Source organism: Xenopus laevis, chromosome 6L (genome assembly GCF_017654675.1).
Source record: "Xenopus laevis strain J_2021 chromosome 6L, Xenopus_laevis_v10.1, whole genome shotgun sequence".
NCBI classification, from domain to species: domain Eukaryota; kingdom Metazoa; phylum Chordata; class Amphibia; order Anura; family Pipidae; genus Xenopus; species Xenopus laevis.
The window spans coordinates 130,424,543-130,451,087 of record NC_054381.1 but is presented as its reverse complement, the minus strand read 5'-3'; the positions used below and the strand labels follow the sequence as shown (position 1 = coordinate 130,451,087).

At 39.2% G+C, this 26,545-nt stretch overlaps 2 protein-coding genes and 2 long non-coding RNA genes across 6 annotated transcripts; all 4 read left to right on the top strand.

The window, feature by feature from the left end:
- Positions 1 to 2,330: 2,330 nt before the first annotated feature.
- Positions 2,331 to 3,530, top strand: LOC121394893. The gene is made up of 3 exons (XR_005962071.1): positions 2,331 to 2,602; positions 2,763 to 2,828; positions 3,047 to 3,530. It is a non-coding gene; the product is annotated as an uncharacterized LOC121394893 (long non-coding RNA).
- Positions 3,531 to 3,674: 144 nt separating this feature from the next.
- Positions 3,675 to 4,503, top strand: LOC121394892. Its single transcript, XR_005962070.1, has 3 exons — positions 3,675 to 4,077; positions 4,165 to 4,272; positions 4,417 to 4,503. It is a non-coding gene; the product is annotated as an uncharacterized LOC121394892 (long non-coding RNA).
- A 282-nt stretch (positions 4,504 to 4,785) lies between these two features.
- On the top strand, positions 4,786 to 7,330 carry LOC121394891 (serine/threonine-protein kinase dst3-like). 2 transcript variants are annotated; one of them, XM_041567049.1, is made up of 5 exons: positions 4,786 to 5,004; positions 5,986 to 6,040; positions 6,347 to 6,425; positions 6,852 to 7,006; positions 7,109 to 7,330. In XM_041567049.1, the coding sequence occupies exons 1-5, from the start codon at positions 4,852 to 4,854 to the stop codon at positions 7,120 to 7,122; spliced, it is 456 nt and encodes a 151-aa protein (XP_041422983.1). In that variant the 5' UTR covers positions 4,786 to 4,851; the 3' UTR covers positions 7,123 to 7,330. The 2 variants fall into 2 exon arrangements, with proteins under 2 accessions (XP_041422983.1, XP_041422982.1); XM_041567048.1 differs by lacking the exon at positions 7,109 to 7,330 and having other exon boundaries at positions 6,852 to 7,090.
- Positions 7,331 to 13,474: 6,144 nt separating this feature from the next.
- On the top strand, positions 13,475 to 26,024 carry LOC121394742 (protein kinase C delta type-like). Of its 2 annotated transcripts, XM_041566500.1 has the most exons (13): positions 13,475 to 14,447; positions 15,907 to 16,011; positions 18,373 to 18,477; positions 19,017 to 19,148; positions 20,105 to 20,205; positions 20,701 to 20,865; positions 21,311 to 21,402; positions 22,396 to 22,458; positions 22,557 to 22,695; positions 23,285 to 23,476; positions 24,631 to 24,759; positions 25,062 to 25,195; positions 25,351 to 26,024. In XM_041566500.1, exons 1-12 carry the CDS (start codon positions 14,399 to 14,401, stop codon positions 25,170 to 25,172), a joined length of 1,383 nt encoding a protein of 460 aa, XP_041422434.1. In that variant the 5' UTR covers positions 13,475 to 14,398; the 3' UTR covers positions 25,173 to 25,195; positions 25,351 to 26,024. The 2 variants fall into 2 exon arrangements, with proteins under 2 accessions (XP_041422434.1, XP_041422435.1); XM_041566501.1 differs by lacking the exon at positions 18,373 to 18,477.
- Positions 26,025 to 26,545: the final 521 nt, after the last annotated feature.

The window sequence follows — 26,545 nt, the reverse complement described above, 5'->3', positions numbered from 1 at the left end:
TTCACTTTGTCCTTTGATAAATCTGCCCCTTAATGTGATCAAACCTTTTTTTCACAACTACTCAGGAGAAACCTGAAAATTCTGAGACATAGGGGGTTATTTATCAAAGTTGACTTTATCTCAATATTTTCTGCTACAAACTCTAATCAAATCAACTATTATACAATTCAGAATGCTAAAAGCTTCACCAAAATTTAATAGGCAAAGCTCATGGGTGGTATGAATGTTGGGTAGAAGACATAGCACTCTGAGCCCCATGGTGTCACTTTACACTGAAAAACATTATAAAACACTCTACTTCTCTCTTTAACAGGAGAAGCCTGAAGAACAATGTGACCATGAAATTTGGCAGGTAAGCAGAAGAGTAAATGAATAAGAAATTATTTCTAAATTATACATCACTGGGGAACCTGGTAACAAATCAGTCAGATAAGCAAAAAACATTGTGTCACTTTGCATTAGAGTGTCAATATTAAATTAACTTCTATATGATAAATTGTAAAAAATTAAAAGGGCTTATTTGTCATTCATAATAATATTGAATGAATGCTAAAGATGGTTACCATTAGTTAATTAAGAAAAAGAACATCGGTCATAACACCAAAAGTATATCGGTCACAACACCAAACTGTAACGTTCAACCTATTGACTGATCTGACCTATTAGCCAAAATCTTCAAGCTTTTCGTGGACTGATGCTTAGAAATTGGCGACACTTTTGATTTGTGCTAGGCAATATATAGTTGAGCTTCAAGATTTAGTTAATGTGACCAACTGTTTTTCTCAATTAATCAGGAGCAGCCTGAAAAGTCTGCAATTGAGATCAGCCAGGAGAAGCCAACAAATGATGATGATGATGAAGAAGAAGAAGAAGAAACCACTTCTATCCCAAATTCAGTGCCATTTGTTGAGGTACAGTATAGATGAAATATACTTTAGACCAATCCAATACTTCAGAACTAATTTAAGTGACATTAAAAGTGATGGGAGAATTTATTCACCAGGCATGGATTCGTGGTGAGAATGTTAATGCTGCAATTGCTGCAATTGCTCGTGTATAAAAATTGTCACTCGTGGCAAAATTGTCACGTGGCAAAATTATTTTGATGCCCATTGACTTCAATGCATTTTGCAAATTTTTTTGGTGAAGCCAAACTGGACAGATTCACTCATCACTAGACATTGAACCCATTGGCCTTGACTTGCCCTGATCTGATCAGTTGGCCCAATTTTTCATGTCCCAACACAGATTTATGCTCATAAATGGCCAAGACTGTTGATTTTCAATATGAAATACATATGACTACACCTTGACTACAAGTTTTACTTTTCTGATTCAGACATTTCCATCCTCGAGGTTTAATAAATTCCAAAAAATTTGTGGTCCAATTTTATTTTTAAAAAATCACTAATTTTTTGTGATTTTTGCATTCGGAGTTTAGTAAATAACTCCCTAAGGGGCAGATTTATCAAGGGTAGAATGTTGAATTCATGGAGGTCCTTTAAAACTCAATAAACTCCAATGAACTCGAAATTCGACCAATTAAAATTTATTAAAAAAATCAACTTTTCCAAACTCGAATGAATAGTATTGAGCCGAAAACTCGGATTGAATTAGATTTGAGTTTTAAAAACGTGATTCCAGTTTTTCTCCGAAAAAAACTTGAATGTCAGGAAGGCAGCAAACAACTTCAAATTGATCCCAGGACATCTACCATTGACTACAACAGCAATTTGGCAGGTTTTAGGTGGCTAATAGTCACATTTGAGTTCTTAAAGAGCCAGAGTATGCTAAATCTTGATTTCTAATTTTTTTTAAAAACTCTAATCTAATTTTAACAATTCCCTAGTCGAATTTGACAGTTTTGGCCTTAAAATACTCAAAAATATGAATTGAAAACCGAATTGTCACTTCGAACCTTGATAAATCTGCCCATTATAAAAACTAGGAGAATCCCTCAGATAAAGAAAAAGCACCGATACAATCCAAAATGTTGTGCATTTTATTAAGATTTGGATAAAAAAAACATAAATCTTGGATCAATTCATACATTGTGAAAAAAAACCACCAAAAAAGCAACACCAAACAGATTTTGCTAATATTCAGCTAATCAGACTGCAATCTGGCCTTACACAATTTGACCAAACCTTTCTTTTGATTAATCAGGAGCAACCTGAGATGTCTAGCTCTGAAAAAATCCAGGAGAATCCCTCAGAAAATATGGAAGAAAGCAACAATACCGAAAATGTGGTGCCATTTATTGAGGTTTGGATAAAATATCATACCACTTGGACCAGTCAATTCATTGTTTCAAATAGAGGGTTGAACTGTTCTCATTAAATATTTTTTTTCTATTAACAAGGAGGAACCTGAAGAAGAAAGCAAGCTTAAAAGCTTTTCTTTACACAAAGAACAATCTATGGAATCTTCCCAGCATGCCTGTCAGCCTGAGGTAAAAAGGAAACAACAAACTAAATGAGCAACAAAGCTTCCAATATTGCATGAACTATGCAAAATGTATTCTATCTTGTCTATTAAAATAATATAAAATGTGTTTCTCCTCCAGGTCCATATCAAACATGCATTTGGAGAACTGTTCCCGGTAAGCAAAATTTGTATAATATGCAACTCTGATGAATTATTCCTGCCCTCATCCTTCTCCTTGTATTCTCCTTTCACCATTTAAGCTTCTCTTATTGAAAAATATTGGTATTATAGTACCTTTATTTTAACATTTTGTGTATAAAACTTTTGTTTTGTAGGACCCTACTGACTGTTTTGATCTCGGAAAAGTTATTGGAACTGGCGGATTTGGAGTAGTTCATAAGGTCAGATAATAGTCTCTTGGACCTCTTTGGATTCTTAAGACCGTAGCATTAATATAATGACATATATTGCGTATAGTGTTTATTGTTCTCTGACACTTAATTAACATTAATACATTGCATAAATGCTAATACAAGTAGAATTCAAATAAATAGCAGAGATCCATTTTTGTTATCAAATACTGAACATTAATATTCACCAGAAGTCTTTTTTCTTTCAGGCATGGGATGTTACTTCAATGAAAAAAGTGGCTATAAAAGTCATTCAAGAGCTTACGGTAATGTATATTGTTTTACAATTCAACTCAATATAATGAGAATGTTACAAAAAGTGTTGTGTTATACTTACAAAACAACTGTTTTTAAAAGGAAACCTTACAAACCAAGCTTAGCAGGTCAACCTCTTATATAAGGGATGGCCATGACGTAATCTAAACTGGAATTCCTAATGACTCGGAAATTGCCTTCTAAAAAAGCCCCAAACTCTAAACCAGACTGTAAAATAGTCACAAGAGATTTAATATATTATTATTTTGCATACCATTTATTAAATCAATGCCTTACTAACTATATCAACCCCATGTAATATTTCAACCTTATAAAAGGCAATTGTTTGACTTATATTTACTACTCTGTAACAATACAATTGAGTAATCACCTTCATTTTAACAGAAGGGGAATACAATCACAGCCAGCAAAGCCACAGGATTGTGCACTAAATTATAATAAAAAATACACAACCCGAGGTATAATAACAGCATTATAAACCATTAATAAAACACAATAGGAGTAGTTTTTTCATTAATTAGAATAATGTATGGAATTTTGTAAATAAAATAAGAGCGCGTCAATCGCTTTATGCAGTTGTTTATTTGTCGTATAGTTATTAGGTTTTGATATTGTTGGTTGTGAATTTATAAAATATTTTTTTGCTTGTTCCGTAAATAGTTTGCAATCGATCTTGCTATGCTGTATGTTGTCAGTAAATGCTCAGCACAGCATCAGAGAGAAAGCTGAAAAAGTAGTAACTATGCCATGTCCCTGTGGTAGTCTTATGGTGACACCATAGGATTGGCAGAACTATGTTAAATAGACATTAGGCCCTAATTAAAAAACATTGGTTTTTGTTATTTGGAACTAGGAAGAAGAAAATATACTTTCTGAACTTTATGTCCAGCGAAGTGTTTCATGCCATAGGAGCTTCCCTGACTATTATGGGGCCTATTATGAAAGGAGTGAAGACTCACTTTGGGTAAGGATCTATTTCTTAAATAAAAGCACACAATTGTCTTGCCAAAAGAGAAAGAGCTCCATTCTGATCCATATTATTACATTCTAGATTGCCATGGAATTCCTTTCTGGCGGCTCTGTAGCAGATTTAATTGAGACCAAGAATTATTCCTTGGGAGAGCACTGGATAGCCTATATATGCAAGGAAGTATTACTGGTATGTATGATGTGAACCCCTTCAGGGCTTTACTTGCTATATTTACTATTTATTTTCTATATTAGCTTAACAAATCTGAATCCTATCAGTTCTTAAAAATTTCAAATATGTATAATTTTCTTTTTGTTTTATCCATCTGCGCAGGGCTTGACTTACTTGCAGGAGATGAATGTGATCCATCATGACCTTAAGGGCCTCAATATAATGCTAACATCAAGCGCCCAAGTGAAGATAAGTAAGTGAAGCTTAGTATCTAGAAATATGCATGAATGGGGCAAAGCTTAAGTAAACATGGAGAGAGAGAGAGAGAGAGAGAGAGAGAGAGAGAGAGAGAGAGAGAGAGAGAGAGAGAGAGAGAATATAGTGCTGACCTTTTTAGCTTATCTTACTGTGTCACTTGACATTAAAGGGGATCTCTACCTTAAAATTATATATATAATTTTAAACAACTTTCATATATACATTAATTATAAATGTCCAACGTTTTAATATCATTCTAAATGTAATTGCTACTGAAAGTTGTATATGTCAGCACATCTGGATATGGAATTGACAAACCAACTTCTGCTTACAAATTAAATGTATAACTCATGTTTGTCTTATATAATTTCAGTTGATTTTGGCCTTGCTACTGTGGGATCCAAAAGTAACAGCACAGCAGGAACCATCAATTGGATGGCACCCGAAGTCTTTGCCTGCATTGAGGACAGCACAGCACAATATGACTTTAAGGTATGATGAATACATAAGTTGTCATTTATTTAGGTTTTTAGAGAAGGGTCTATGTGACACGAGAAAGCAAAATGCATTCATTGTGCAGGAAACAAGATTTATAACAAACAAATTCATGCCAAATGTACAGGTAGGAGACTATTAAGGGGTTACTTATCAAGGTCTGAATTTATCTCAATATTGGCTGCTATAAACTCTAAGCCGCTTGGGTTTTTAACGCTTATTTATTATTACATTTTCCCAAAAATTACCTTTGTTGGAAAAGCTCAGATTTTCACAATTTTTTCTGGAATTTGCCCCCGAAGCACCGAAAACATTGTGAAATTCCCCAAAAAACCCAGACACAACAAAAAATCAATGGGACTGTTCACATTGGGGGTTATTTATCAACACTGGGCAAATTTGCCCATGGACAGTAACCCATGGCAACCAATCAGATTGCTGCATTCATTGTTCTACTTGCAGCTGGCTTTAAAAAGCTAATCATTGATTGTTTGCTATAGGTAACTGCCCATGGGCAAATTTGCCCAGTGTTGATAAATGAGCCCCATTGACTTTTATGCAACCTCGACAGGATTGAGATGCCGTGTTTTTATATTCAGGCTTTTTAGCTCTCAGGGTTTAATAAATTCTGAAAAATTTGTGATTTTTTTAAAAGCCTATAATAACACAAAAAGTCACAAATTTTTCGGATTTCGGGTATTCGGAGTTTAGTAAATAACCCCCTTAATCTTCAAAGTGTTCATAGTTAAATTCCTCTATTGGAAATGTTTCATATTTGTACAATGTGGCCTAGCTCTAATTCATTATATTATATTATTGTATTCATTATATGACATTCCATATAGACCCTCAAACAGAAAGATAAGGAATAGTCAATAGATGAGTCTTAATTAATGATCTGTAACTGCATGACTTATTCATGAACCTTCTGTATACTGTTCTCTAAATGACTGTTGTTTTTATATTTTCATTTTCTAGGCTGATGTGTGGTCCTTAGGAATCACTGCAATAGAAATGGCAGAAGGCTGTGCACGTAAGTGATAATGTTTCACGTGTGTGTTTGTTAATTTGTGAAGCGGTATTTACATCATGCGGTAACACTGAAATATTTTCGCTGCAATGAGACGAAATAAAAGCAGGAAATACTGCCCCTTATTCTGACCCCCCACAATGGACAAATATACAGTATTAACACATTAACACACAGTTCCTTTTTTACCTTCTATATATGTATGTATTTTTTATATAGTCATCATTCTACTTTACAATATTAAAGAATATGTCAGTGAATTATATGTGTTTTATTAACAATAATAATTGTGTGATTTTTCACTAACAGCATATATGGAACTGAGTGATACAGAGATTTATACCAAAATTATGCATGATCCGTCTCCAGGACTAACATGGGAAGAATGGTAAGTTTTACTTCACTAAGCAGTGAAAGCAGGTGGGAGAAATGAGAAAAATGATGGGTGCATAAGGCTGGGCCCTGGAAAAGGGGCTGATGGTAGGAAGTTTAGTGAACTTTTTACTATTTGAAGGGGAACTCTTTATTCTTAAAAGGACTTCTAAGCTGAAATGTACTTCTCTCTATCTCCCAGTTTAGTGGACTGTGGTGAAAGTCTGTAATTCCATTAGTAGTGGCCCTTTTTATAAATGCAAGAGGTTACACATTGCTGGCCAAAATTATTTAATCAAATGGAACTTATCTCCCAATTTATGTCCCCGTTTCCCAGCTATCAACTGAGTTTTCATTAGCTATGACTTCTCATTGAATATTTTTCTTTATTACTAATGTTTTATTTCATTACTAATGATATTCTCCCATGATTTCTTTCCAGGAGTGTTATATTCAACAGCTTTGTTGATCATTGTCTATGTAAAGATCCGTCCAGAAGACCAAGTGCAGAACAACTCCTGTCTCATCCATTCATCACTTACAATTCGTATCACATGGATGATGTGAAAAATAGAATAGCACAGCACATACAGAAAGGTAAAGCAATCCACTCAAATTCTTTTATTAATGCCATATAATTTGCTTAGATAAAAGACACTTATCTATTCCGTATCTAACATTATTCATTTCTTCCCTTAGGAGCAAAGAACTAATACAGCATTTAGAAAGGAGAGGATTTTGTATGAACGGCTACAAGCAGATCCCATGAAGCATTAATGAATAATATAATAAGAAGAGTTTCTGATGTCAAAACTGAAACTTGGCTTCTTCAGTATGTTCCCAGAAAAGGGAAGGGAAGGAAAGGGATGGGAACTTGAAGAGCCACAGTATATCTATTGCTGACAAAAAACAGAACTACTATTTTTGTAATTATTTTATAGAATATTTTCTATATTTAAAATTTTATTTTTCTTGTAAAAATTTATAAAAATGTATACAAAATATATACTATATAATATATAAAAGATAATAAAAACCATTATACAAATAAAAACGTTTCCATTTTGAATAATTTATATGGAATAAAAAAATGGACTGTGTAAAGACTTTCATTTACTCTAGTGGAATACAGAATTAGTTAGAGAGAAAGTCTACATTGATACAATATAAAGGATTCTCTAGACGTGCTGATATAATGATATGAAACAAGTTTTGTATGATTTTTAGACTGTGTGTGGACCTCTCAACTGCTCATGCACCAATTTTACCATGAGTAAATGTTGACACATTAGAAGAAAAGGAGAACTCACGGGTCTTAATGAAATAAGCAAAAATACTAATTTATGAGGTCAGTGGGTCTACCCTGCAACTTTTCTCAAGACCAACAAACTGGTCTTGGAGAGGAACAAAATGTTGGCCTAATAAATTGGTATTTTTGCTTTTTTTAATGAGACCCTTACGTCTTCCTTTTTTTCTGATACATATATATTAATACAGTAGAGTATTTTCATATTTAAGAGGTTATTTATCAAAGGTTGAATTTTAGAGCTATATTAGCTTTTTTAGACCTCAGATGAACTCACAACTCGAATGGTTTCTAATTTAAGAAAAAACTTGAATGCAAAAAACTCGAATCAGTGAAGTCAGGGTTAATAAACCCAAAAACTCGAATGAATCAAGTTTCCTGCTGGAAAAAAACTTGAGCGAGTTTTCGAGCGAAACCCACTGAAAAAAACTCGATCATCACATCTTCAAGTGATTCAAGGGACCTCTGCCATTGACTCCTACATAACCTCGACAGGTTTTAGATGGTGTATTTTCGGATTCAAGTTATTTCCAGGGTTGAGGTATAATAAATCTCAAAAAATGTGAGTTTCGAAGTACCCAAAAAATGAATTGCAGATATCTTCTGCATTTGTATAGACACAATTTTCATAAATAAAGTAGGTTTTGGGCACTCCTTCGTTTTTTCCAGTGGTTTGGTACAGGTATGGGATCCGTTATCCAGAAAGCTCAGCATTATGGAAAGGCTGCCTCCAGTTAAATTCAAATAATGCAGATTTTTTAAAACTATATTCTTTTTTTTTTAAAGATTTTAATAATAAAACAGTACCTTGTAAATGATCCTTAATGGAAGCAAAACCAGCCTATTGGGCTTATTTAAAGGAGAACAAACCCTTGCTAATAAAAACCCCTACCCTACATAGACCCCCCCTCCCTGTTTCCCCCCCAGCCTAGGTGGTACATTTGGTAAATGCCCCTAACTCTTTACTTGCCCAGAGTTCATGGGCGCCATTTTATTCTCTTCGATAGTCTTCGGGTCTTCTTCCGGTGCTTCAGCAATTTCCGCGACTTTCACGCATGCACAGTTGTTGCGAAACAAAAGATTGCTCCAACTGCGCATGCCTTGTTACGCCGATCTATTCCTGAAGATTATCGAAGAAGATGGGGCCTGTGAACCTCGAAGCCCTGAGTCTGCACCGAGGGGTAAGTAAAGAGTTAGGGGAATTTACCAAAGGTACCACCTAGGCTAGGGGGAGGGGGGTCTATGTAGGGTAGGGGTTTTTATTGGCAAGGGTTTGGTTCTCCTTTAATGTTTACATGATTTTCTAGTAGACTTAAGGCATGAAGGTGCAAATTAGGAAAAGATCTATTATCCGGAAAACCCCAGGTCCCGAGCATTCTGGATAACAGGTCCCATACCTGTACATATATTGAACCCTTAGGCAAAAGTACACTTGGTAAAGCATGCCTAAATTTGCTCTTAAATGTGTTATTGCTGAAGAATAGGAATTGGCTGCTGCTCAGTACTGTCTGATAAATGAGCCACATTCTGTGAAACCCTCTCATTCTAAAGGGTTAAAATATTCCCTAATAAAGTTACCAAAGAATCCTATACAATGAACATTGCTATAGATGAAAAAATATGACTTGGATGACGGGTACTTAGCTTCATTGATTTTACCATTTCTGTTTTATTGTTCTTTATTGCCACAGACTCCATGTTTAGTGAGTTAGAGGTCTGGCCGCCCAAGAAATTTTCTCTCTGTCCCTTGAGAAAATTAAGAAATATTTCTGCAGTTTTATGGTGCTAACTGTATTCCCCCATGGCTATATTGCATTGCCATGTTCCAGCACATAAACAAATCCATAAGTCTATTATGAAATGCCTTTTTATTCTGCAGAATTCCGGATTATATTGGTGCTTTATAAAACCAGCCCAACAATCTCCTTTGCAATCACTTGGGAGCGAGAGCTTTGCAAAGCTGATGTTGCAAACTTTCCAAGGGATTTTCAGAATGTAATTGCCCATACCAGATAAAATATATACATCTCTAACAGTCTTCCCAGGGTACTGGATTTAGGAGTCCTCTTGTTGAATACATTTCTTTAAAAGAGAACTAACCCCTAAAAATGGCTAAAAATGCTATATTTCATATAGTGAACTTATTGCACCAGCCTAAAGTTTCAGCTTCAATAGCAGCAATGATCCAGGACTTCAAACTTGTCACAGGGGGTCACCATCTTGGAAAGTGTCTGTGACACTCACATGCTCAGTGGGCTCTGAGCAGCTGTTGAGAAGCTAAGCTTAGGGGTCGTCACTAATTATCAAGCAGAAAATGAGATTTGTCTTTAATATAAGCTGATGCTACAGGGCTGATTATTACATTCTGATGCTAATTGTGCTGGTTTCTGTGCTGATGGAGATCATATGGCGGATGGAGATGCAATATTTCCATAATTTGGATTTGGAACACGGCTGCTGTGGAGGACACTGAGGATCAGGCTTGGGTGAGCGAGGAACAGCGGGTCCGTGCTGGTGTGTAGTCCGGTAGAGATCCGCGCTCAGCGGAACTGAATATAACAATCGGATTCTATGGCTGGCAAACATGACATCATAAAGGGAATAAAGCTAATGCTGAGTTGAACCATTCAGTGCATCAGGGTGCTTGCCTGATTCACTGCCGATCGGTGGCGCTGAGCGGACCCGCTGTTCCTCGCTCACCCAAGCCTGATCCTCAGTGTCCTCCGCAGCAGCCATGTAAGCTCATAACAGACCCGCTGACCGGCAAGGAGCACGATAAGGGCAGGCTTCTTGGCAAGGTAACCGGGCATTCAGCTCTTCTTTCTATTGGGCATCTGTGCCTGGAAAGCCTGGGGCGGCTACATTTACTAGAAGGACTGAGTACAGGGGATTATGCTCTAGGGGGGTCGCTGGGCCGCCGTTCCCCTTGTGGTGTGTTTTTGTGCATGGAGGAGACGTAAAGCATCTTCACCCTTTTAATTAAATAAACATACATGGGGGCAGTACACATGCCCGTGTAGCCTCCTCCTGCCGCTGCCACCCTGTAGTCAGCCCCGGGCACACTCAGATGGGAAGACTCTGGGAAGCGACGTTTGGCTCACCCGACATGCCTGCCCAGAGCCTGAGAGCTGAGCCTCAGCCTATTTCACATGCTGTCTGTAGCCAGGGAGGAGAAATCGAGCACTGAAGGATGGATGGTCGCCGTGTCGCCTGTTTTGAAGAGGACAGGAAGTGGAGTTTTGGTAAGTTATTTCTTAATAAGGCTTTGCAATTTAAAAGTTTAATTTGTTTTGGTGTTTATTTTTCCTTGTATACTAACGATTTTTTTAAAAAATGTTTTTGATGTTACTGGTCCTTTAATAACAAGAAATTAACTGCATAATAACTAAGCCATGTCAAGGGGAGTATCTTGGTATTTAATTGTTTTTTTTATTTGGCCAGATTAATGTTCGGGTTTCACAAGGCTGAAAACCGAACAGAAAGTTGAGACACGAACAGGCCTTAGAAAAACCGAACTGTTCGGGTCAAAACCGAACAGGTGGCAACCCTAGTTGCCAGGTTGGCGGGTTTCCAGCCAAATTGGGCTACTGATTTAAAGCCCAGGCTGGTTTTGAAAGTACAAACAAGCCAAGGTAAGGATTTGGGCATTTGGCTGGTTTGAAAACCAGCCAAAGTCTTTTCTTGTAGACAAATACAAGAGTCCTCTGCACATAACACGTTATCAATATATTCCAGACATTGAGACATTTTGTGCTTATAGCTACTAGAAAAACAAAACAGGGATTGTTTGTCCATATATTGCAATATATTTAAGCTGGCCAAATGCGTCATCCCATATCTGGCCATTCCTACGCTCAACTTTCATCTGATTTATTAAAAATTCTACTGCTTTATTCTACATTTAACAAAGGGACTTAGATTTACCTGCAACTTACTTGCTGCTTTTGAAGTAAAACTCCCAAACTTGGTTGCACTTTTATTAGACACCAGTGGGATCAACTGACTATAGCTGGGAAGGTTGAGAGCTACAACATGGAGCTGGTCACTGCAGTATAAACTATAACAAACAAGGAAAAGTTGTGCCCCCCACCCCTTACAAGTTAAAAACGCCATTGGTGGTCAGGGGCCCCCATAGAAAATGTAAAAAAAAAATAGTGCTAGGGTTTTTCTTCCTTGTCCTCAGGTGATGGCAGATTCTTCGGCTTTGTTCTACGGAATTTTAGCTCCTTTCGGCTTCGGGTGTTTCCACCGCTTCGGGTCTTTCCGCTATGCCCCCCTGATGACGGCCCTGCCGCCAGCCCAGATCCACTTGCTGGGGGAAAAGGTTGTGGCGGGTGCCGGCAGCGGCAAGGGAAAGAAGATTTAAATGCATACCTCCCAACTGTCCAGTTTTTCATAGGACAATCACGATTTTCAGAGATTAGCCCGTAGCACTTAGATATTTTTGTAAAATTTAAGATAAGCAAAGAAACAACCTGGCAAATTGTTTTGTCCCTCTTTCTATTTCTAAAATGTTGGGGGGATTGTACATGGAGTGGCTTGGAGGAATGTACTGGGGAAGAGGTACATGTTGGGGAGTGGTGTGTGACTGGGTGAGTCTCAGTTCTGCTGGGCCTCCATGGCTAGGGTGGTGGGCCCTCAAAGTGGCAGAGCCCATTGGTCACTGACTCCCTAGTCTGACACTAAAGTTGGAAACCATCGTGTCCTTGTGCTTCTTCATTCCTGATGCTACCATTCCAACAATGTAAAAAAAAATGTTTCTAGTAATTCACTGAGGTATTTTGGGGGTTTGGGGATGAAGTGGATAAGGCCACTGTATCAACTTGATGGCACCTCATAAAGATTTTATTCCCTACCACACACATATCCCACTGTACCCCTGGCAGGCCTAGAACCCGCATCTATAAATTACTCACTAACCCTGTAAGCGTTATTATGAGAAATTGCAATTGTTTTTCATTTTTTATTATTTGTAGTTTTTGGTTATTTAGGTCTTTATTCAGTAGCGCTTCAGTTTGCAATTTCAGCAATTTGGTTGCTAGGGTCCAGATTGCTCTAGCAACCATGCCCTGATTTGAATAAGAGACTAGTATAGGGCCTGAATAGATAGATGAGTTATAAAAAGTATCAATAACAATATATGTGCAGCCTTACAGAACATTTGTTTTTAGATGGGATCAGCAATCCCATTTGAAAGCTGGAAAGAGTCAGAAGAAGATGGTAAATAATTAAAAAAAAAAAAACATAAAAAATTAATAATGAAGACCAATTGAAAAGTTGCTTAGAATTTTTCATTTTACATCATAGCAAAGTTAAGTTGAAGGTTAACCGCCCCTTTAAAAGATAAACAATCCCTTTTAAAGGAGAGGGAAAAACCAAAAGTCAGTCACCCCCAAGTGATTGTATTTACTTACCTGACATCCCGGGAGAAAACTGCGCAGGTCCGGGAGTTCTTCCAGTGAGCATCACAGAGTGATCCTTTTCCTTCTTCTTTCTTTAAACTTCCCGGGCCAGACACATGCAGTAGAACAAAATAGGTGGAAAAAAGTTTCATCTTTTCACTGTATTGTGTATGTGCACCCGCACGATCAAACAAGACGCCAGAAGCTGATCGTTCTGTGGTGCTCGCTGGAAGTACCCTGGGCCGGTGTTTTCAGTTTTCTGCTGATAGGAGCACTGTCTGGGGTGTGAGGTAAGTAAATACAATCACTTGGGTGCCTAACTTTTGGCACCCCCAAGTAAAGAGCACCTTTCTTTCTCCTTTAACACCTGGGTGTATCATCCCAGAGCTCATACAATGACAGTGCCCCCTCCAGAGTCCATAGTGCTGCCTGCCCCTCAAGGTGTAGGATCCAGTGCCCATATATTTACTCTATTCTCTGTCCCCAATAGTATAGGAACCCAGAGTGTATATAATGACAGTATCCACTGTTCCTCAAAGCATGTGATTCCATACTCCATACATTCTGTGGAGCAGCATATGAGCTTGCACTCGACAATACAGGCCGGCCTTATGTGTTTTGTGCCACCTGTCACTTTATCACAGGAGCCCAACATCAGGCAATATGCACAAATCAGTGTAGCTGACTATATTTTTTTGCATTGCTTTCCCCCAGAATTTAAGCATCTTTAAGAGTCCTTTACATAGAGGCAAATCGCCATGCTTCTTGAGAATTCTTTCTAACAAGAATCCCTGCGTTATGGTCGACACTCTGGGAGTGGCGCCCACCTCAATTGTGCCTGATGCATCCAAGCATGGTGTGGAAATTGTATCGCATATGAAAATCGTATTAGTCAAAAGAGAATTTGCCAAGCCTTCTTATATTTGTTTTTTATAATGATTTTATAGTCATATTTCTTCCAATATTGGTGAATTGTAGATTTCTATGTTCCATTATATGACCATTCTGTGTTGTGTTGTGTATACTTTTCAATTGCTGCTCAGACTCAACTGGCACATGCCACTCAAACACCAGCTCTCAGGAGCCAACTGTCATAACTGTCATTTAGCCAGTGTGGAGTGACTGCAGGGAGCTTGTGTGAGTTGGAGAGAGTTTTTGGAGATTACAGCGATAGAAGAAGAGATTTGAGCAGTAAGGTGAGTTTGTATTGCGGAGGAAGAAGAAAAGCAGGAGAAGAAGAAGAAGAAGAAGAAGAAAGAACATCCTTGGAAAAGAAGAAAAATGGAGAAGAAGAGGAGAATATCAGAGAGTCCAGTGGAGGACCCAACTAGTAAGGAGACGAAACACAAAATGCATTGCTTTAAGAATATAATTATATAACCTGTAACTCATGTGTTAAATATGCAAAGACTGTGCCCCCACCTGTCATTTTGTATAAAAAACATAGGGAGTGTATGTCCTCTACTTTTTACTGTATGTAATGTTCTTGGAGGGCAAACACCATTGACTTTTCATGTTTAATATAGTTGAGGCACCACTATATGAATGGTACTATGAGTATCTGTATATCATGTTTATTGTATAGAATATATTTATGGTAGTATGAGTGCCTGTATATAATGTATACTGTATACAATATTTTTTGGCTATCACTATGCTCTCCCTTCCAGTGCATTCATGTTGCCAGTGTCCTTTGGTTGCTAGAATATAATGTGCTTGGGCAGCTATGCCAACTGTCTTTCCCTGTGTTTGATGTAGTAGTTGAGCATGAGACACTACTAAATGAATATGTGTAGGGTACTATGAGTACCTGTATATGATGTTTACTGTATACAACATATTTAGAGATCTACTATGCACTTCCAGTGTGTATAGTGCCCTATGGTGCCAGTGTCTGTTGGCACCATAAATTGCTTGGGCAAAAAGCATTGGCTTTTAATGTTTAATATATTTTTATAGGCATCACTATATGTAGGTTACTATGTGTGCCTGTATATAATGTTTACTGTATGCAATATATTTTGGGTACTAGTGTGCGCTCCCTTTCAATGGGTATAATGCCCTTTGGAGCCAGTATTTGTTGGCACCATAAAGTGCTTGGGGTACCTGTGCCAACTGCCTTTGACTGTATTTAATGTACCTTTGGGTCTCACTGTAGGTAACATTATTGGGGTGGCAGTAACCGTTGCTTTGTACTGTATATAATATAATTGTTGTGCCAGTAACCACAGCCTCTCCCTATATATAATGTTCCCTGCTGCCTCTGATTGTATAAAATGCATTTGGGTTGCCTGTGTCTGCTGCCTCTCATGTTATATAGTATATTTTTGGTGCTAATAACCTCTGGCATTTACTGTATAATATGGGAAAGGATCCACTCCCCCATATGCTTGGGCTGGCAGTAGCCACTTAGGCTGAAGCTGTTACTTGCCATTTAGGCGCAACCTGTCCGCTGCAACTCAGGATCAAATTGTCACTCACCAGTTTTCCAACCATTGGAAATAATATTTTCACACTTTATTTATAAAAACCCTAGGAGCACGGGCAAGAATAGAAACCTGTGCCCCTTCACACTCAATTCCGAGCAATTGTACCCAGAGTGCAGCGTGTGGTGCTGGCAGCTGCAACATTTATACAACATATGCTCTTTGCAATCATTTTTTGCATATTGCCCCCTATTTTTGCACCCTAGGCAGGTGCATCTTCTGCCCACCCCTAGTTCTGTCCTTCAATTAGGCCCTGACTAAATTAGAAATTAGAGAGTCACAAAGTGATTTTTATTTTTTTAGAAGGAAAAAAGATACAACTGAAGGATTTAAGGATTTGCATAGACCGTCTAAAGCAATATCCGCTGAGAAGAAAAAGACAGAGAAGTCCAGAGGAGAACCCAGCTGGTAAGGAGAACAAAACTTGAAAGATATTGATGTAGGACTTAAGGGGCTGCTCAACCCAAAACAGATCCCCACAGGCTCATTATTTCAAAGCATCTTTCTAATATACATTCATTACAAATTTCAATGGCTGTATGGTAATTTATTATAAATTTTAACCCCAGCCTTCCTTGTAATATCACTGCGAAAATGACCAATGAACATTCCACTAAAGGGGTTGTTCACCTTTGAGTTAACCTTTAGTATGATGTAGAAAGTGATATTCTGCGACAATTTGCAATAGGTTTTAGGTTTTTTATTAGATGTGGTTTTTGAGTTATTTAGCTTTTTATTCAGCATCTCTGCAGTTTGCAGTTTCTGCAAACTGGTTGCTAGGGTTCAAAATACCCTAGCAACAATGCATTGATTTGAATTAGACAGGAATATGAATAGGAAGGGCCTGAATTGGGTATAATGGTCTTTGGAGCCAGTATCTGTTGGCACCATAAAGTGCTTGGGGTACCTGTGCCAACTGCCTTTGACTGTATTTAATGTACCACTGGGTCTCACTGTAGGTAACATTATTGGGGTGGCAGTAACCGTTGCTTTGTACTGTATATAATGTAATTGTTGTGCCAGTGACCACAGCCTCTCCCTATATATAATGTCCTCTGCTGCCTCTGATTGTATAAAATGCATTTGGGTTGCCTGTGTCTGCTGCCTCTCAAGTTATATAGTATATTTTGGGTGCTAATAACCTCTGGCATTTACTGTATAATGTGGGAAAGGATCCACTCCCCCATATGCTTGGGCTGGCAGTAGCCACTTAGGCTGAAGCTGTTACTTGCCATTTAGGCGCAACCTGTCCTCTGCAACTCAGGATCAAATTGTCACTCACTAGTTTTCCAACCAATGAGAAACAACATTTTCACACTTGGAGATTTATAAAAATCCTAGGAGCAGAGGCAGGAACAGAAACTTATTCTCCTTAGCGCTGAAGTGCAGTGTGTGGTGCTGGCAGCTGCAACATGGGGAGGCCCATTTAACAAAGGTTGACATTTCAAATTCATGTGAGTTTTTAAAAACTCCCCTAAACTCCCATGAACTCGAAATTCGACCAATCAGAATTTATTAAAAGAAAAAAACGAATTTTTCAAACTCGTGCGAATGGGATCTAACCAAAAACTCTAATCAAATTCGAATTGAAAAATTTCATTCGAATTGAAAAATTTCATTCGAATTTTAAAAACCTGATTCGAGTTTTTTCTCTGAAAAAAACTTGAATGTCAGGAAGGCTGCAAACAACTCCAAAATAATCCCTGGACCTCTCCCATTCACTTAACTCGAATTGAATTTGAATAACCCCCTAGTCGAATTTGACCATTTTGGCCTTAAAAAAAAATCAGGAGATTTCAATTCGACCCATTGATAAATCTGCCCCTTAAAGGAAAAGCAAACACCCTGGGGGCAAAAACCCCTCCCCCTGGCCTACCTGTCCATCTGGGCAAATGCCACTAACTTGTTACTCACCCCTCTGAGCAGGTCCTGTCCACGGAGTTTGCCAGTCTTCTCCCACGCGCGTCTTCTTCCTGCTTTGACTGGCATCTTCTGGCGTATGCGCAGTAGGAACATTTACTGGTACGGCTGGCCGAATATCATAAAGTTTTCCGATTTCACTTCGTGACATTCACTGCATTCGCAGTAGAGCCATACCGGTAAGTGTTCCTACTGCACATGCACCAGAAGATGCCAGTCAAAGCAGGAAGAAGACGCGCGTGGGAGAAGATGGCAACTGTAAACTCCGTGGACAGGACTTGCGCAGAGGGGTGAGTAACAAGTTAGGGGCATTTGCCCAGGGGGACAGGTAGGCCAGGAGGGAGGGGGGCAACACAGGGGAGGGGTTTTGCGCCCAGGGGGTTTCCTTCTCCTTTTAACAACAAGTGCTCTTTGCACTAATTTTTTGCACATTGCCGATAAATGAGCCCAGGGCCAAGCCGACAGGTGCCCTAGGCAACCCGGCTAGTCACCCCACTCCCCCACTGCACAAGGGATTGGAGAGTGACAGAGGCAAGGGAGGGGAGAGTTACAGAGGAGAGGGGAGAGTGACAGAGGAGAGGGGAGAGTGACAGAGGAGAGGGGAGAGTGACAGAGGAGAGGGGAGAGTGACAGAGGGGAAGGGAAAGTGACAGAGGAGAGGGAGGCAAGAGTAATAGTGGTCAGTGAACATGCACTAGGGGTAGACAGAAAACACTTTAACAGGTACCTGCCCAGCACCCCCTCTATTGTTGCACCCTAGGCAGGTGCTTCTTCTGCCCACCCCTAGTTCTGGCCTTGAATTAGTCCCTGGCTAAATTTGAAATTACAATGTGATTTTTATTCTTTTAGCAGGAGAAAAGATAAAGCTGAAGGATTTAAGGATTTGCATAGAACGACTAAAGCAATATCCACTGAGAAGCAAACGACTGAAAGGTCCGGAGGAGAACCCAGCTGGTAAGGGGAACAAAACTTGAAAGATATTCCAAGCATCTGTGCAATATACATTCATTACAAATTTCAGTGGATGTATGGTTATTTATGTTAATTTGCCCATAATTTCACTGTAGAAATGGTCAATATCGGACATGTCAGTAAGATCACTGCATCAATGCATAGATTACCTCTCCCAAACAGAATACCGCAAACTGCTCTTCTTTTCCCAATGCTGCTTGTCTCTCTTTGCCTTCCCTGTCTAGCTGAAACTTCTAAAGATGTCCATGTATTCCACAGTAGAACAGACGGCCATCTTTGATTTATTTCCTTCTTCCACTGATGATCAGGGAGCTGTGAACTAGAGCACTGGCAGTCCAAATTAATGAAATGACTTTATTGGTTGCTATCGGTAACTGTACCAGTAGAATTTAGCACTTATGTTGCACATAAAACAGCCACATCATGTGCATGACATGGCCAAAAGTGATAAATGAGTCCCTGATTAAATTAGTGCTTAAAGAGCCACAAAGTAACATTTTCTTTTTTTTCTTTTTTTTTAGCAGAAGAAAAGATTACAACTAAAGAAATAGAGACGAATAAACAAATTGACAGAGATGTGGATCGAAAGCAATATCCACTGCGAAGGAAAAGACCAAGAAGTCCAGAGCAGAGTCCAGAGCAGAGCCCAGCTGGTAAGGAGAAAAAAATATGAAAGATATTGAAGTTGGACTTGAAGAGGTGTTCAACCCAAAAAAAATGTTCCTCACATGCCCAGTCATTCTAAGCAACCTTCCAATATACATTCATTATTAATTTCAATGGCTGTATGGTAATTTATGGTAAATTTTAACCCCAGCCTTGCTTGTAATATTACTGCAGAAATGGCCAATGAGCACTCCACTAAAGGGATGTTCATCTTTGAGTTAACCTTTAGTATGATGTAGAAAGTGATATTTTGAGACAATTTGCAATTGTTCTTTAACTTTTATTATTGGTGGTTTTTGAGTTATGTAACTTTTTATTCAGCAGCTCTGCAGTTTGCAATTTCTGCAAACTGGTTGCTGGGGTTCAATATAACCTAGCAACCATGCATTGATTAGAATGAGACGGGAATATGAATAGGAGGGCCTGAATAGAAAGACGAGTGATCAAAAGTAGCAGTAACAATAAATGTGTAGCTATACAGAGCATTTTTAGATGGGGTCAGTGACCCCCCCATTTGAAAGCTGGAAAGGGTCAGAAGAAAAAGGAAAGTAAATGAAATGTTGCTTAGAATTGATCATTATATAACATACTAAAAGTTAACTAAGGTAAACCACCCCTTTAACTCTAGACATGCCATTAAGATCACTGCATCAATGGATAGATAGCTCACAGTGACTGTAATTTACAATCAAATGGTCTATAAATAATGTTTTGTTGCCCTGGGGGCCTACTGTAAATTTATTGGTTTTTACAACTTGACCCCATGCTGTACCTGGTGACTAATTTGGGAATATACCACCATAATAGAGACTCTTGATATGTATTAATAGTGGGATATGAAGACTGCACCTTAAATATAAGGACATTATAATTATTTAACATAACATTCTATGTATCTTTAATGGATAAATTGAGTTACATTGTCTTTTTTACAAATCCCTAGGAGGAAAAGAGAAGGTTAGAGAGGACGCCAAAACATCGGAGTACCTCGATATTGAAAATTACAGCCTTATTAAAGAACTAGGACAAGGCAACTTCGGCAAGGTGAGTGATGAACTTCTATGGGAAAATCTATTGTAATGATCTGGAATGAAACCAAAAGGAGACCGAAATCACAAGAGAATTAATCATGTAAATTTAACATGTAAACTCTTCTCTGATCAGTGGAAGTACATGCGCTTTATTTGCTGTAGAGAATATTTTCCCTTATCTAAAGGACACCCCAATCTTCATTCCTATTGAAGAAGGATGGTCAGTCCCAGGCAGAGCACACACATGACTTTTACCTTTTAAAGGGTAAATAAATTATTATTAAAAAAGCACAAACAAATTAAAAAAAAACTTTCTATATCATGCTAATTTATCACATCCTGTCTCCTTTGACTGTTACATTATTGCCAGTACAAAAATGTGGGGCTATTGATTGAATATTTTATGGCTCATCCTTTGTTGAATTACCAATATGAGTGGAGCTACAGTCACTCATTTACATATAGGAAACCCAGTAATATTTATTTCCTTTGCGCTCTTCTTTCCCAGGTGGTGTTGGCATCGTTTAAAATCAAGAACCAACTAACTGCAATCAAGATCATTGAAAAGCAGCGGGAGGAAGATTTTGAATATGTCAGACGAGAGGCATCGGTTCTCCAGATTGCTAGCAGAAGCCCATTTCTATGCCGGGCAATGGCAACATTCCAAACTAAGGTACAGGGTAGTGAGCTCTGCTAGGGTCTGTCTGCTTTCTGTACATATTATGCATATGGGGCCCAGTGGGGGTCAGCTTCCTCGGTAGTATGTGTGGCAGGGGGCTCCCGTGTGACCCGTGAGTATGTGTGGTGGGAGGTCAGTGGTGACCCGTGAGTATGTGTGGCTGGATTTATGTGCAGAGGAGGCCCGGAACAAAAAAATTCCAGGGAGCCCCCAACTTTAAACCCCTACCCATTATTATAATCTAGAATACTGAGTTGTGGAACCAATACTGCTATTAATATTAGTGTATTGTGTTCTGTCTAACCTGGAGTCATCTTAGTTTGTTGTAATTATTATGCTGTTTTGCATATTTTTGTATTAAATGATTAAAATGATCATGTTCCTATTTTGTCCTATCCATTTCTATGCTTCACCTTCTCCTTTCTGTTTTTATAACCAGTCACTAATCCTGCTAGCCCTGGAGTACGTCAATGGCGGAACACTGGAGAACATCATCGAGGACCGAGGACGTCTGAGTAACAAGCAAGTGCTGTAAGTAGCAAGCTCCTTGAGACAGAAGTACCTAAAATACAATGGATATCTACCAGTCACGTAACACTATAAGTAACATGCTAGCAAGGCCACCATCAGGGGGCCACAGGGGGGACAGTTGTCCTGGGCCCGCAGGGTTTTGTGTCTAAGGGGTACCAGGCCATGCTTAACTTACTTGATTAGCTGAGCCCCCCTGCTTTCAGCGTGCTGCCAGCTCAGAAAATAGGACAGTAGTGCCGTGCATGCAAGATTTTCTCCTATTCAGATTTTCTGTACCCTCATTGGTTCTTTAAGGATAAGTCCCGGTAAAGCTGCATTGGGATTGGATAGGCTGAAGGGGAAGTTCCTACTTCCCCTATCTAATCCCTGTACAGCTTTACCTGGATTTATCCTTAAAGAACCAATGAGGGTACAGCAATCTGAATAGGAGAAAATCCCCTTAGACAGAAAACCCTGGCAAGTAATTTTTTTAAAATTGGGGGGCCTGGCTACCAAGTTTTTATTTAACTTAAAGGAGGCTACCAATGGCTTCTTATAACTTGGTGGGGGGCCCAGGCTATCAGTTTTATTTATTTACTTGCAGGGGGGGCCCCTGATCACTAATGGCTTTTTATAACTTGTGGGTGGGGGTCCAGTCATCAATTTCTTTCTTTTTACTTGCATGGCGGCCCCTGATCACTAATGGCTTTTTATAACGTGTGGGGGGGCTGCCTGGCCACCAATGGCATTTTATAGCTTAGGGGGGTTCAATGTTTTAGCTCTGATATCTGTGTGGTGTTTTTACTGTGGGGTGAAAGAGATATGGGGTGGGGCTTGAGGGTGGGCGGGGACCAGGGGGACCAGAAAATGTTGCCGTACAGGGCCCCGTGATTTCTGAAGGCGACCCTGCATGCTACTGGAGACTGGAGTACAACACAGAAACACTGCTCAATCATATATTAAATGGTATGAGACAGAACTACAAAGTGATTTGTGTTTTCTTTTTTCTAAAAGGTTTTATGCTTCAGAATTAGTGGTGGGTATTCAGTTCCTGCACGAGAACGGGATCGTTCATCGGTAAGAAAAATCTAAATTCTCTTTTCTAAGTCCTTCCCTATTTATACATAATTGTGTTTCTGGACATCATTCTAATATGAACCATGTGTGTCTTACAGTGACCTCAAACCAGAGAACATATTGGTGGATGAACAGGGCCATGTGAAGATCGGTGATTTTGGCCTTGTCTGCACCGGTATGTATGGAGTAAACACACGGTGTGGCTATTACGGAACACCAGGATACACGGCACCACAGGTGAGAATCTCAGTTCCTGTACATTTACACAATATTTCTTATTATTTTAAGTGACACTGATGTGTTACTTTATCACTTGGAAAGTACAAGGATAGTCAGCACAGCCTCCTGGCTTTTTCTTACTCGTGGTACAAGTTTTCCCAGTGGCCACTATCCACAGGTATAGACTTTCAGGTTACAAGATGAAACAGCACCACTCCTTCATAAAATAAAAATGCCTTTATTGGAACTCTTTAGGGCGTTACAGCAACATTTCGGGTCACACCACAAGCTTGATTAAGGGTTAGGTGTGACCCAAAACGTTGCTGAAATGCCCTAAAGGGTTCCAATAAAGGTATTTTTATTTTATGAACGAGTGGTGCTGTTTCATCTTGTAACCTGTCACTCTATCACTTGGCCCACTAACACTCTGAGCTTATTGGACTGCCAAAGACAACTAATCCTTCAGCCCATCCTGGGTCATTACATTTATATATCTACTTTATTGGCCTTCATTCAAGCATCAGTTTGCCCATTCTGCAATCCTATATGGTAATCAGGGTTCTCAGTATGAGAACTTTTGGTAACTAATCTGTTATTTGTTGCCAAGGTTTTATTAGAGGAGCCATACGACGCTGGAGCTGACTGGTGGTCTTTCGGAGTCATCTTGTACGAAATGGCCACCAATAGGTTACCATTCTCACCGAAGGGAAACTTGAGACAACAGGTAGAAAGCGTCATCAACAGAGAGCCTGAATATCCAGACTCCCTTTCTACCAAACTGCGTGACCTCATAAAACAGGTTAGTAAAATCAGAATGAACATTTAGTAAATGCTACTATTTTTTTAACAATTATTTTTTTATTGAGTTTTCATTTTTTATAGAAATAAATTCACAGAAAAGAAAGTAAACACTACTATTAAAGGGGTGGTTCACCTTAAGTTAACCTTTAGTATGATATAGAATGGCTAATTCGAAGTAATTTTTCAAGTGGCCTTCATTATTTAGTTTTTTGAACTATTTGCCTGTTTCTTCTGACTCTTTGCAGCTTTCAAATGTCTAACCCCATCTAAAAAACAAATGTTCTGTAAGGCTACAAATGTATTGTTATTGCTACTTTGTATTATTCATCTTTCTATTCAAGCCCTCCTATTCATATTCCAGTTTCTTGTTCAAATCATTGCATAGTTGCTAAGATAATTTGGACCCTAGCAACCAGATGGCTGAAATTTCAAACTAGAGAGTTGCTGAATAAAAATAACTCCAAAACCACAAATAAAAAATGAAAACCAATTGCGAATTTTCTCAGAATATCAATCTCTAAATCTTACTAAAAGTTAACTCAAAGGTGAACAGCCCCTTTAATATAAAGTTATAAAAATGCTTTTTGTTTTTGATATAGCAGAATGTTTTTTTATGTATTTAGTTTATTTGTTATGGAGGAACGTTGGCATAGGAAGCACCAATCTGTGGCCTGTTGTAGAAATAATAAAATTGTTTCCATTAGTCAGATGACCCTCACTGGTTTAGCTTCTAGGTAGGAGATAAGATGCTTCTCTATCAAGTGTGGAAGGAAAAAAGTGAATTTACAGCCTGGGGTGAAAAGTCTCTAGAAGAAGGTCACTCTATGATGGGCATTCATGAGTGAGGGGATAGTGTGAGAGCAAAATTCAGTTGTAAGTGATGACATCGGGCAAGAACGAGAGGTTTAGCCTTAAGCTCTATTATAAGGAGAGCTAGTGGTATTAGATCTCTACTGGTTCTTACCAGATTTTATCTGCCAGGCCCTTATGTGCAGAGCTCTTCTGGTACTTGATGATATTCTGGATACCAACCAAGGTCACAAGGCATAACCTAGGAACAATTATAGAATTTTATATGTTGTTTTACTGTATGGAAGGTAGAAAATATATGCAATATATTATTATTAAATAAATGTTCATTATTTGCTTTAGCTCTTGAAGAAGAAGGCCAACCAACGCCTTGGGGTGAATGGCAACATCCGGGATCACCCATTTTTTTCAACTGTCGATTGGTCAAACGTGGAGAAAAGAACATTAAAGCCTCCTATAAAACCAAGTCATGTAAGTGCATAACTGTGATGTGATCACATTCACCCAGAAGGGAGTCAGAACCTCTCCCCACTTACAGCCACTACCAGAGCAGTACTGTATCTATTCTTACATTGGCTCCAGTGTTTTTATGTTTTGCACCAGATTTGCTTTACTAATCCTATTTGCAGTAGTTTTACATTGTATGTGTTTAGACAAAACACACAGCTTTTTTGGGGGGTCAGTCTGTTAAATGGCAATTTAAAATATTAAATACCACCATGGCTGAAAGGAATAATTACTGTTTGACCATGTACTTTTATTATTGCTCATAGGAATCAGCCACGGGGTTCAACAGGAAATACATCTCATTCCCGAAAGAGGACCCCAGCGAGACCCGTATGCTCGAGGGGTTCGATTACGTGGACCCGAGCTGGCTGGAGTAATGAGTAGCTGTGCCGTCGGCAAGGTAAAGTTTAAAACGGAGATGATATTTCTAGGGACCAATAGGTTGGAGTAGATTATGGTTCTGAAATCTCTATTTCTTAATGAACCTAATGTGTCAGACTAGACCACCAAAGAATATGGTTTTGTACCCACTGACAGAAAATGTATCTTTTTCAGAGTCATCCCATCCAAGTACCGTGCAACATTCCACCAGAACACCACTAGCACCTCCACTGCTTCATCCTGCATATCTGGTAATGTATGACATTCTGAGAACAGCAAAGGTGAGCAAATAATGTTAATTACCATCTTACTGTCCTGCTCTACCTTACAATTACAACACCAGAAAAGGTACTTCTCCCCAAAATGCACCATCTTGCAGGTTAGTAGCACTGTGACCAACATCACCGCAGAAAGCGCTTACAGCTGCATTTAATATCCCCAAGTGCTTTCTATGCCTTTACCAACTTATGCAGCTGTTTTTTTTTCATGTTCACAGCTTTGCACTTTTTAAGTTAAAAGTTTAAAAAAACAAAACAAAAAAAACAAAAAAAAAATCCCCCCACCTTTCCTATGTTATACTACCCCCATCTTCCCATGTTAACCCTTCCCTTAAGGTTTAATAAAGCACAGGCTTTATCATTATCTGTGATGTCATCAGAGGGGGGGATAGGGGTGGGCATAGCTAGTGGCCTGTCACAAGCCACCAGCGGTACCCCTCTAATGACATCACAGAATACATGCTCAACTATCCTTTCATTTCTATCCCTTGCCAAGCACAGCCTGTTCCCCCCCAGGCCTTATAGAGCACAGCCTGTTCCCCCCAGGCCTTATAGAGCACAGCCTGTTCCCCCCAGGCCTTATAGAGCACAGCCTGTTCCCCCAGGCCTTATAGAGCACAGCCTGTTCCCCCAGGCCTTATAGAGCACAGCCTGTTCCCCCCAGGCCTTATAGAGCACAGCCTGTTCCCCCCAGGCCTTATAGAGCACAGCCTGTTCCCCCCAGGCCTTATAGAGCACAGCCTGTTCCCCAGCTTTTATAAAGCACTGTCTGTTCCCCCCAGGCCTTTTAAAGCACAGCCTGTTCCCCAGGCCTTATAGAGCATAGCCTGTTCCCCCAGGTTTTATAAAGCACAGCCTGTTCCCCCAGGCCTTATAGAGCACAGCCTGTTCCCCCCAGGCCTTATAGAGCACAGCCTGTTCCCCCAGGTTTTATAAAGCACCGCCTGTTTCCCCAGGCCTTTTAAAGCACAGCCTGTTCCCCCAGGCCTTATAGAGCACAGCCTGTTCCCCAGGCCTTATAAAGCACAGCCTGTTCCCCCAGGTTTGATAAAACACTGCCTGTTCCCCCCCAGGCCTTATACAGTGCAGCT

Bases quoted from the DNA above. Each gene is read 5' to 3' on its own strand.
- LOC121394891 (XM_041567048.1), top strand. From the start codon at position 4,852: ATGTATAACTCATGTTTGTCTTATATAATTTCAGTTGATTTTGGCCTT. The intron at 6,041-6,346 runs GTAAGTGATAAT...TTTCACTAACAG, and splicing joins AATGGCAGAAGGCTGTGCAC to CATATATGGAACTGAGTGAT. The intron at 6,426-6,851 runs GTAAGTTTTACT...ATTTCTTTCCAG, and splicing joins GGACTAACATGGGAAGAATG to GAGTGTTATATTCAACAGCT.
- LOC121394742 (XM_041566500.1), top strand. From the start codon at position 14,399: ATGGAGAAGAAGAGGAGAATATCAGAGAGTCCAGTGGAGGACCCAACT. The intron at 20,866-21,310 runs GTACAGGGTAGT...TTTTATAACCAG, and splicing joins TGGCAACATTCCAAACTAAG to TCACTAATCCTGCTAGCCCT. The intron at 23,477-24,630 runs GTTAGTAAAATC...TATTTGCTTTAG, and splicing joins TGCGTGACCTCATAAAACAG to CTCTTGAAGAAGAAGGCCAA.